The sequence below is a fragment of the Physcomitrium patens genome, chromosome 4 (genome assembly GCF_059467195.1).
Source record: "Physcomitrium patens ecotype Gransden chromosome 4, ASM5946719v1, whole genome shotgun sequence".
Classification (NCBI taxonomy): domain Eukaryota; kingdom Viridiplantae; phylum Streptophyta; class Bryopsida; order Funariales; family Funariaceae; genus Physcomitrium; species Physcomitrium patens.
Window position 1 is genome coordinate 8,067,922 of NC_143413.1, and position 12,025 is coordinate 8,079,946.

Below are 12,025 nucleotides of genomic sequence, written 5' to 3' on the forward strand. Positions count from 1 at the left end.
GATTAGTTGTAAACTAGGGTTGAAATCAGACCCTAAGATACAAAAGTATCTACCAACTACAATTTTGGGATTTTTTTGCTAATTGAAGAGCAAAATAAGAGACAAGTCTTTAAGAGGGTTTTTTAGCATTGATTTTAAGTAATTTGTATTAACTTCAGGTTTTTGAAAGCTTTTTAAAATTAGAGATATTTTTAATATTTTGGATTTTGAGAAATAAAAAAGAAGTTTATAGATTTGAAGAATTTATAAATTATATAGCATGTAGACATGTAAAAGCTTTTGGATTTACAAATTTATTTATTTTATATGTGTTCAAAAAAATTAATATTAATTAAAAAATTAGATTGAAAGATAATGGAATTTGATTAAATTAGGATCTCAAATATTTATTTTTAAGATTAGTGAATTTTTTTGTAATCCAAAGTAAATTTCTGATTTAATTAAAGAAAAATTTGTGGAAACATAGTGAATTTAGATTTCTACAATTATGCTAATTTGAAAAGAAATTGAACAATTCAACAAGGAGTAATGATTGCTAAAAGACCAATACTAAGGTTGAGAAAAAGAAAAAAACCAAAACCTTAGAAAACTAAGAGCATTTTTTTTTTATTGGTAAGTTTTATTTTTTCAAACTTTATGTTCTTGGTCTTTACTTAAAGATTGAAATTCTTAAAAAAAAAGTAGCTAAATCAAAAGTTTGATTAATAGTTATTGAGATTTTAATATAGCTATAAGAATTTGATTAGAATTTATTTAGGATTTTATTAGGATTTTATTGAAATTTGTCTAAGATTTGGCTAGGATTTTCTTAGGATTTATTTAGGATTTTATTAGATTTTTATTAGGATTTAAATAATATTTAATTAGAATTTATATAAAATTTATTTAGTATTTCTTTAATATTTATATTTTAATATTTTTTTAGTATTTTTTTAGTATTTTTTTAAGGTTTATTTATGATTTTTAATATTTTTTAATTATTTATGATTTTTTTTAAATATTAAGATTTATTTAGAATTATTAAGGTTTAATTGGAATTTATTTAAGGTTCTATTAGATTTGTTAGGAAAATTCTTATTATAATTTCTAATTTACCTTCCATAGCCAAATATCTAATGAATTTTCAAGTAAGCCTATAGATTATATGACATCACTCGACATTTCAATGTCACACACCCTTTGCCCCAATGCCTTGCCATTCCACCCTAGTCACCTTGTACTAGAATCATGTTGTACCATAATATTATGCCACACAATGCCTTGCACCATTCTTGCAACTCCAATATCTAGTATTGCAACATACCAACATTGACTAGTATCAATGATATAATATTGCAATAATATGTATCCAAAATCAATATCCAAAAATATGTTATCCAAAAAAAATCAAATACTTCAAAAAGGTTAAAAGAATTTTATAAATTTAAATAATAAATAAATAAATAAAAACTATTTCAATTTGCTATACATCAAGTTGAAGAAGAGCACATTCTTGTCAAGTGAAAGATGATAAACCTACATAGAACTAAGTTAAGCTACCTCTTAGACCACAAAAGAAGAATCTAAGAGTGCAAGTATGATTAGAAAAAATCCTAAAGCTTTACTAAATGGCTAAATTATCATAGCCAATCAACCTTTACATTATAAGTTTTCTCTCTTCAAAATTACTTACAAGACTTAACTTGACGAGAATACCAAGTCAAGGAGATTTTTCCACCTAAGTCTTTAAATCTTAATTGACATTATTAAAGTGAAGTAACAAAAAAAACCAAGTGAATCAAAAACCACTAAATTAAACTAAATTATATATATTTGACAAGATTTGGCACTTAATGCCACATCATGTGACAAGAAAGATTTGCCAATTTTTTAGCAAGCTTAAATATCCACCTAATTTATTTTTATCAAAGAAGAAAAATCTACATATTTATTTGGCAATCTTATCGAGCTTGAGCAACTACTCAAATAAAGTATTGTCAAAAAAAAAAGATTTATTAATTCTTTTGACAAACTTATCAAGCTTGAGCAACAAAATAAACTAATTGTTTGCAAAGAAGAAAGATTTGCCAATGCATTTGGCAAGCTTGTCAAGCTTTAGCAATCACTTAAATTAAATATTATCAATGAAGAAAGATTTGCCAATTCATTTGACAAGCTTGTTAAGCTTGAGTTTTTGTTCTCTATAAATAGTTATATGCAACATTGATAGAAAGTCAAGTGAAAATGTCTTTGAAATATTTATTTATTTGATAAAGAATACTAAAAATTTACAAAAATCTAATATTAAGAAATAATATAGTTTTTCCTTCATATATTGTTAATAAAATAAAATAAAAAATTGATCCAAACTCTTCACATAATCTTGTTGAGATCGACTTGGCCTTAAGGATGTAGTTCTTAAATATTTGCCCTCACTCCACAATCCATCCAATCCACTAACATATAGATTGTTGTGCCTTGGATTATAGGTGAGGCACAGCAACACTCCGAGCATCACCTCTAGCACTATGTTTGAAACACAGAAAGCAATCATAATAATCTTAAAACCAAAAAAAAAAAAAAAAAAAAAAAAAAACCACATGATTACCTACCATCAGCAGTTCCTTGCTCTCACGAAACTTGCATGCATCAAAACCATGTCACGACATATATACAAGTGTAAATTTGAGCAATTTGAAGCGAAGAGAGCACACATCTACAAGGGTTTCCGATGAGGGCGAGGATGTGTGGTGTGCTTGAAACCCTACACGGCATGGATGAAAAAGACACTGATAGGTAATATCGTCCAATAGACGAATGAATAACCATGTGCAGTTGTGTGGTGCATGAGAGCCATCTTACGTGGCAACCAACAAAGCCCATGCTTCAGAGGGGATGATGCTCCAGGACTTGGTCCCCATGACCGTGCTGTCAGTGCCCCGTTCATCCTGCTTCGGAGTTGATGAGCTTTGTGGCCATTACCAGCAAACCTAACAATGTAAACATTGATGTTTTTTTAGTTCACAAATAAAGCGACTTTGGTTTTTTTTCCTCTTACTTCGGTTCTTCTTCCAACAACACTTTCTTTATTTACTTCAGAAATTTCTAAAATTTGGTACAATAAAGAAAAAAAAAAAAAAAAAAAAAAAAAAAAAACATTGCGTTTTCACAGGGAATTTTTTTGATTTCAGAAAAGACGAACAAAAAATACCCTTAGATTGTCCTCAAAAACGTCTCTAAATGTCATGATAATCCGATCACAAAATTATACTGTGGTGAGAGTCAACGCGTTGACCTTCACCGATAAATGTACTCAGACGGTGTTCGGCTTCGACAACAATTGCTTCCCTCGATGGTCAATTCCTCCTACTCTTTGTTTTAGGTCTCTATCACTAAAAGATCAATAATTTTATCTTATTGAACTTTGTTTCATACTTTGCTTTAGCTCAAGCGCTCACATTGCAATGAAGTAATCAGAAACGAGAACCTGTCATTTGAAGCTAGTTTGCTGCATGTTGGCTGCTTATATCCAAGAACAACACATACAATGAAGAAAGTGCTTAGAGAGTTTGTTAATCTGTCCCGATAATTCTAGTAGATTCGTGTTTATACGTTTTCTATTCTCTGAATCTTTTTTCTGAAATGAAACAAGGTTGGTGGGTGGTGAACCTCGTTGCTTAATATTTAGAGCCCATTTTAATCTCAGGTGTACAATATTGCACAATTCTGATGAGATCAAACGATGAATGCATGAATCTGTGCATAGCCATGAACGCACATTATGTTAGCTCGAGTGCATCTACAGATTCCAGGTGAGGTGTATAGTAAAGACTCAAGACAGCTGATGGTATGGAAGATGTACATCATTCTATGGTACTCATTCACCCTAATAGTACGAAGGGATTCAATCGACTTTTTCAGGGATCTTCATATTTCGAATGTTCTTTTCTCAATGTTCTGAACATCGTTTGTTGAGTTTACGATACAACCGCTCATATTTTGCGACAAGGTTCAGAATCATACTTTATCTGATGAGAAATCTTGCGTCGTTTCGGTGAGAATGAGAATCCCCCTCCATGAACTATTACGTGTGGACTCCAGACGTAACTATACTAAATTCGAAAGAAAAATAAAGGGTGCAACTCAATTGATTATCCCAATTAGGATTGCTATGTAATGATTCTACATCAATTGAAATCCAAATGTTTTACTGTTATTATTACCACCCAGTAATGAATGTAAAACGAAAAGTTCAAAAAAAAAATGAATATATCAAACAATGCCCTCTTTATAGAACTGGAATTCCAGATACGTTTATTGATAAACCATGGCGTTCAGGTCCAGGTCGGGTTTTCCAGCCTACTCTGCTCACTGTTGAGGCATCTACTCCTATGTCAAATATGTTGCTATTTCACATATGCGGAGGTAGTGTACTCGGGTCTAACAAGAGAGCGGTATTCGACGAATGAAGAACTTGGATATTGCGATGACATTCTACAAAAAGGAATGCTGAAGCTTCGCATTACAATGGCAAAATCGCGCAACCTGCTAGAACGCACGGCGGATAATAATACATGGAGGTAAGGGTTCCCCAAAATGTCTCACTTGGATGCAGACATCCAGTGCAGCAACTTCAGAGGTCACATTTGTGACAACCTAATATGTCGAAAGAGAATGCAAGCCTCAATGTTGGGCTAAGAATATTTTTGATTCCACTGCAGATCGTCGAATATCTTTTGCTTGAACTGATTCCATCTTGGATTTGATCCTAACCAGCAAACGGATCGTCCGATTAATGTTACAGATTTTGCCTTTGATTTGTCACCTGTATTTTCCCTCTTCTGCGCCTGGTTTGGTTGGTACGTCAATCCTTTGGCAACTTCCAGATATTCTTGTGCAATGTCGTATGTGCTATGTTAAATTTTTGACGATGTAAGATCTGGACTTCATTCTTCAGCTCAGGTAGTACCTGGGTTCACCAAAATCAACAGTGTTGACTTAAGAAACCACAGGCTGGAGTCGGGGCTCGCTGACCGAGAAGTAAGTGTTACGTTTGCAGGTAGTTTTACTTGGTATGGTGAGTGGCTTAAGGCCATTGTCACCATTATAGGTGGGCTATTCACACAGAAGAAATTTGGAGCAGGGCTTAAACCATATAGGTCTATAGAATAGGTTTGGCATCTACTTGAAGTCGTAGACACCCATTTGAATGCTGTTTCGGCTTTCCAATCCCCACTTCTTCCAGCGCACAAGTCTGCGCAAAAATTCCATAACCTGCAGTGCCATTGAGGTGTGTTAGTTCTTATGTCATATGTCTTTACAAACATATTCTTCCAAGATAATCATTTTCATAAATCTCTGTGAATATAAAATTCTACAGAATGTTGTTGGGGCTTCGAGGAAAGACAACTACCTCGGATGGATCCTGAAGTGAAAGCTTTGCATCACTTGGTTTGGGAACAGAAGATACCAAAATACTGCAGCCATGCTTCGCCCTGTTGACCATCTGACAGTGAAAATCACATCCAAGTGTCAGAAGAAAGAACTATGCAGAATTGGAACAAGCACCTCATATATTTGAGATGTATGAGAACCACAACTTAAAATGTCTACAAGGAGTGAAAATGATCCCTACAGCAGCTGCTAGATAAAAACCAACAACATTGGTACATTCAAGTTCACAAAATTGCCACAGAAACGACGCAGATGAAGAGAATGAGGGTAACAAATATCAGGTACAAGGGTGAGAGATAGTGCATACCTTGAAAGCATCTTCGTCGGTCTTATCATCTCCAATGTACAAGGGAATAACATCACCTGTGTCTTTATATCCTGTAAATAAGAATTGAATGGGTGAGTTTCTTCCTCAAATTGGAACCTTAGAAAATAACTAAGTTTAGCATAGAATAATACTTGCATTGATTTTGCCAAACGAAATGTAACAAAAATAATAATATTGATATTAATATTAATGAGAAGAAATGGACAATTGTAGTTGGTCCTCACCCAGAGACTTCAGCAGAAACTCTACAGCTTTCCCTTTATCCCATGAAATACACGGGCGGACTTCCAGAACCTGCCAGAAATACCACAAATGTCTAGATTAAAATATCTACTTCCACATCCATATACAAATGCTACAAGTTGTGACTACATAAGACAAAGATGAAAAGAAAAAACAAACAAAACGACATGATTGACGTACCTTTCGTCCATGTGTCAAGGTTAGAGTTGGATAATCTTTCAAAACATTTTGCACCCTCTCTGCAAGCACCTCCCAATACTGCACCATAAACATAGCAATATCCACGAGATTGAAGTTAGGATATATATTTGCAGTTATTCCGTTAAAACATCACGTGTTTAAGCCACCTAAACTGCATGAGTAAGCTACTAGAGTTTAACTTTATGAACTAATAACTACAGAAAAAGAAAGCCGAGGCAAACCCATACCTCCTCGTTCACACGTCGGAAGTGAACTGTCACACAAAATTTGTTGTGCTCCACGCTCGCACCCTTAATTGATTTAGTACTTTCGATCAAAGCATTACACACCTGGAGAAATTAAAATAGAAGAAATCAGCCTTCATAGCAACAGTTAAACAAAAGTATCCGAAACTGCACTATGTAAAACTTCACGGCACACTTAAGTGGAACCTACGTGGGGAAAAAAGTTAATAAATAAACAAATGTACCGTAACGGAAACATGTAACAAATACCTTATTTATGACCGGCAAATACTCACTTGCTGGCTGGAATTTAACAACATCATTTCCCTGCAAGGTGAAGTAAATAAGATTAGCCAAGAAGGCAAACACGGTTGAACATCGATTGTACAGAAATCCATACTATTTTATCGAATTGGGCTATTTCAAATAGTTGCTGGGTTATCAAGAATAGATACCCTTTTATCCCTAGACTTGGTACCCTTAACTCGGAAACCATCCGAGCTTTTAGCAGGGCCCATGATATCCATGCCATGACTCCCAGCGTAATACAGTTCTGTCAATTGCACAAAATCAAACACCTGCTCCAAAACCATAAAAGCTGTGAGCACGCCTCCTAATTGAAGCTTTCGCATGCATCTCACCAAAATCAATCCTGATTAAAATCTCAAAATAGATCCAGAAACATACAAAGCAAGAAATACATTACTGGGGAACAACGCAAAAACTTAAGAAACTATTTCGCAGGGAAATAATGCATGGTACAATAAGACCCAGTTAGGACAGATATCTGACAAGTACCTTCGATCGAGACCTTCCACTGATAACTGCGGTTGGGAAGCACGAGGCCAAGTCCTTCACAGTTGCTCGCATCTGTTGAACACGCGACCCAGGGTGTTAGTTACAAGCGCATGTATTTGTGTACGACTGACGCCAAATTTACTCTAGGGCTAACTGGATGCACATTAAAACCTAAATGTACACAAGACATTCGAATGTTCTAATTAAAGTGTCTACTCAACATGCAATAATAACTGACATGAAGCTTCAGATTCATCGCCCGTAAATGAGCCTCACTGACCTCAGTTGACATGAAAGCTCGTTCAGGATCCTCCACAATAGGTGACAGCGTGCCGTCATAGTCAAGAAAGACCACAATCTGCTTCTTGTGCGCATTCTTGATCACTTTATGAAACGAGCTTAAGGCTGATGGATGTCTTTCCTGCGGAGTGAAAATACGGATTCAAAGGCCAGTTCGATTCATAGAAATTGCTAGTTTGAAATTCATGATCAGGTGCAGTAATGGTTTGATACAAGAACGCGTTGTTGAAGTTCGAAAATTTTAAGGCCTCTCCACAACTCCTTAAAGCTAGTACTTCTATATGAAAATGATTATGCTTTGAGAAGTGGATTCCGAAGGTGCTTACAAGCCAAGATTTATGCACAGCAGTTTCAAGATCAAAAGCATCGGGAGTGTCGCTGTGAAGTGAGAGAATATGGGGGGGTGACTGAGCCCTCATTGCACCGATCCATGTGTGAAACTGACCCTTCTCGACGTAAGTGCTGTGTTTTTTCTGCGCAACGATAGGAATGGGCTTTGAACTGACAGAGCTCGCACTCACAACCGATGCCTTTGCAGGAGATGTTGACAGTATAGAAGACAGTGACAATGTTGACCCGCACGAAGAGGTTGGCGACTCCGCGCAGACTGCTGACCGCTTAGACCTCAGGGTCATTCCACCAACCAAACTCTCACCGAAACTTGGAAAGCTTGCCCGAAGCAATCCCTCCGCACTTTCAAAATCTCCGTGATATCTGTCAAGGATCCCGCTAACCTCGCTCACTTTAAGTACCATGACGAAAGCTGCCTATGGCCTCTCCAAAACAGCGTGTAAGGATTGCTTTCAGAGGTATGTCACTTCAGACAAACAAAAACTATCCCTTTGGAACAGATCCACCGATTAATACACTTGACCTCCACCGAAAGCAAATGTTAGCTATACCCCCTCTGCATGAAAGTATGACTTGTCTGGAGACGTCACTCCGACAACGAAAAGTTGAGGACCTTGTAGAAACGCTGCCACGATACGCAGATGAACAATCAACTCTTGGATAATTGAAGTGCACAGCAGATTCAGCAGAGGAAAAAGCTGCAATTTATTTGTGGCACGCGACAACCATCGATTGCACGAAACTCTTGAAAATGTCCGGGAAGTAGTCCTCAGATAGCAAACGAGCAACTGTTGTACAACAAACACGATTGAGTTAGAGGTGAGCCACCGCTGCACATTGTGCTTCCTGGTTCGTATTTTCTTAAGTTAAAAACACAAAAGTTCATGCGTCGTACTCTTAGTCATTTTTTCCTTAGGGTTGTGCCCTCATGCGTGGCATGAAGAATATCGATGACGTATATTATATGTTCTACGAGATTCTAGGTGACGACAACTTAACACATTGTCATGCAGAACAACTGGACCCTGCTAACCGCTGACTTGTGGGATGTTGTGAAAGATAAACGACTCCCTCGTCTCAAAGAATCATTAACTGTTGATTCAGTTCCATCCAAATAGGTCGTGTATTGATGTCCGTAGGATGGGATGTTTCTATCGTGACAGGCATCAGAGCTTTGGCTGTGCTGATAACTTGGAACAACTACTGCAGATAGAGGGAAGACTTTTGCGACTTTGCCAAACCACGAGTACCAAATCAGTCATTTCAAACTGCTACCAAACCCTGAAGCAATAACTCCTACTCTAGATGAATCATAGCATCACTAAAAGCAAAAGCACAACAACGTCATCTATTCGTCGCAATATTTTAGGCCTCTGCAGTGATTCTCAAAATGAACCACCATGGACATATCCAGTCGCAGAAGCACAGGAAACTAAGAAAACTCCGACACTGTATTTTTCTTCAGAAGTTTCTCATGACGGAAAGCATAAGCGAGCCCACAGACAACCCGCAACAGCACAGATCAAGAAAAGTGGCCACCTACATGTAAAATGCCGGGTTCAAGATCACCAACAACTGCGGTAGCGAGGCGACAGACACAAACACAACTTGAGACCGTAAGGGCAGCACACACACGTAAGAGGACGCGGATTCAGTGAACAATCGAACAACGAACTGTCTCACACTTCACCAACACTCGGAACCACACCAAACCAAAAGTAGTAGGTCCAGTTGGAATGGAGGGGGCTGGGAGGGGCACCGCAGAACTCATCAACTTAAAACACCACAGAGAGCAGGGGGGAAATAATAAGGCACACTCACCCTGAGGAGTGCTCTTATATAATCCCACAATCCCAGCCGAGACGCCCACTGAAATAGCAGAGCAGCAGACAACCTCGACGACCACGAGTCCCTATGTGGGGTCAGAGCGCGTCAGTCACGGCGCTGCGAACAAAGACTCCCAGCCCCAGTGTAAATCATCCGATAATCACTGATCGCAACGTACGCACGCCAGCCGCCCTGCCCCCGAACTCGCGGTGTCTGCGCAATCGAAGCAACATAGCAACCTCGTGACTAACTGCGCGACGCCATTTCACATAGGCTTGACCGCCCTCCAGTACGCACGCAATTCCATGCACGCTTTCGTCTGACCTTCTCCTCCTCAACACTCTTCTCTCCTCGTCTCTTCTCTCTCTCTCTCTCTCTCCCTCTCCTGCTTAAAAAAAAGAAAAAATCATAAAACCTCCCGAAATTTCTTTAACACACCAGCAGGAAAATGAACAATGCCTGGGCGTTGAAGCGCTGTAAGAAAAATCGCGTTCCGACGACTAACTGCCGCAGTGAAAAGCACTTAAAGCATCGGGCCACCACACATTCGCATGCATTCTCAAGTCTCACCCTCCAAACGTGTCACTCACGACGCTTGCTGACGACACACACCGGTCACGACTTCTTCTTCTTCATCTTCTTATTCATCTTCGACGACGACGACGACTAGTCCTTGCGCCTGGACCCCGCCCAACATGAGATCAAAGGGCACCCTTTGGCGCCAAAGGCGATGCGAGACGATAGGGGTGGATGGGCATGCATGCATGCATGTGAGCCTCGCCGTTATCTGCCGTTAGTTACCCATGCCCCCCTGCACGCCACATTAGGGCTCCTTCCTCTCGTAGCCAGGCTCGGATGCCAGAACTGGTGCCAGGCAGGCTTGGGTGCCCTTCTCTGCTTTCTCCGAGTTGGCCCGTCCTAGGTCTGTGTCTTCCTGCCTTCCTGCCTTTGTACTAAGCCCCACCCCCACCCCCCTACCCCTCATTTGCCATGCCACAATGTCAACCCTTTCCTCCTTCCTTTCTCCCTTTCCCCCCTCCCTTTCTCCCTTTCCCCCTTCCTTCCTCCCATTACCCCCTTCCTTGTCCACCAGAAAAAGTCGCCCTACTCTTCCTTCCCTTTTTCCCCCTTCCCTCTTTATCTTTTTCGCTTCCTTTAAGATTACTTTCTTTCTTGCTTGCTTTCTTCTTCTTTTTACTTAATTTCCTTTTTGTTAACCATGTCTACTCCTGCAGGGGATTTCACAACATGAGAGTTTGGCAGTGAGTTGACTGAGTTCATGCCAATATGTTAATGTGTGAGAAGGCAACTTTGCAAAACAAGACATATTAAAAGCCCACACTCAGCACACAGTAGCATCCTGTGAACAAGTTTCACCTTTTCTTTGGATAATTAGTAAATTTTAATTTATTTCTTCAGAACAAAAGAATGAAGGGATGAGGGAATAGTCAGTCATGTTGCAAAAGAAGACATGAAAGGATTGTGTTTCATGGAGCATATTGATCCAATTCAAAATCTCAGATCAACAAGAGCTGAGGATGGTATCCTGTCCGCCCACCTCTTCCCCACACAACTAATCTCTACTTTATTATTTGCAGAATTTTTTTTAAAAAAATAGAACTAAATTCGCTCAGGTCGAGTAGACAAAGACTGAGGTTCCCCTTTTTTTATTATTATTATTATGGACTAGATTTGATCCATTGGATCCCACACTTGTGTCCCCAAATCATCACTCCCCCAGTAGTAGTATTATATTCATGTATATTGTCATTGTTGTCCTCCCTGGAGAACAATTTAATCATAATATGCTCCTTGTCCCCCCCGCAGAAAAATTAAAAATATATCAATTTCACATGACGGATGGATGAATGTAATTACAGATGATATACAGTTACGAAGTGGATGAAACACATGGATGGAGATTGGAGGAGGCGGTGGGGGAGGCGCCGCCTTTTCCATTTCCTCTGCCTCTGCCTCTGCCTCCTCCTCAACTAGTACAGGTAATGTATTAGTATGGGCTTGGAGGAGGACGAGGAGGTGCACCTGTTGCTTACCACTTCTTTCCCCCTCCCTCCGTCCCGCTCTGCCGCAGGAATCTGGACATGGGCGTTGTCTGGAGGCTATATTTGCCACAAAGCTTCATGTGCCCCACCAGAAGAAAAAAAACAACTCTGGAAATCCCTCTCTACCGTTCTACTCCAGGGTGCACGGGCTCTTTCTCTATGTGCGTATCTACGGAGAGAGGTCCCTTTCTTTTATTACTTTTGGTTGGGTTCTGTCTACCTATTGTACTTTAAAAAAAAAACCAAAAGACTCACGG

At 38.9% G+C, this 12,025-nt stretch overlaps 1 protein-coding gene across 8 annotated transcripts; it reads right to left on the reverse strand.

Moving 5' to 3' along the window:
• Positions 1-4,266: 4,266 nt before the first annotated feature.
• Positions 4,267-10,458, reverse strand: LOC112280966 (putative trehalose-phosphate phosphatase C). Of its 8 annotated transcripts, none has more exons than XM_073533193.2 (14): positions 10,276-10,458; positions 9,700-9,918; positions 7,854-8,666; positions 7,508-7,648; positions 7,228-7,299; positions 6,885-7,007; positions 6,700-6,756; positions 6,433-6,534; positions 6,185-6,262; positions 5,986-6,055; positions 5,741-5,811; positions 5,393-5,485; positions 5,165-5,253; positions 4,267-4,948 (listed from the first exon to the last, which is right to left on the reverse strand). In XM_073533193.2, exons 3-14 carry the CDS (start codon positions 8,280-8,282, stop codon positions 4,933-4,935), a joined length of 1,341 nt encoding a protein of 446 aa, XP_073389294.1. In that variant the 5' UTR covers positions 8,283-8,666; positions 9,700-9,918; positions 10,276-10,458; the 3' UTR covers positions 4,267-4,932. The 8 variants fall into 8 exon arrangements, with proteins under 8 accessions (XP_073389294.1, XP_073389292.1, XP_073389293.1 ...); XM_073533191.2 differs by having other exon boundaries at positions 10,165-10,458; XM_073533192.2 differs by having other exon boundaries at positions 10,144-10,458.
• Positions 10,459-12,025: the final 1,567 nt, after the last annotated feature.

What these genes read in the sequence shown, in the direction of transcription:
- LOC112280966 (XM_073533194.2), bottom strand. Translation starts at nt 8,282, where the DNA reads ATGGTACTTAAAGTGAGCGAGGTTAGCGGGATCCTTGACAGATATCAC. An exon ending in CTGTGCATAAATCTTGGCTT is followed by an intron (nt 7,649 to 7,853) that starts GTAAGCACCTTC and finishes TTCACTCCGCAG; the next exon opens with GAAAGACATCCATCAGCCTT. An exon ending in GTTTCTGCTGAAGTCTCTGG is followed by an intron (nt 5,812 to 5,985) that starts GTGAGGACCAAC and finishes TCTTATTTACAG; the next exon opens with GATATAAAGACACAGGTGAT.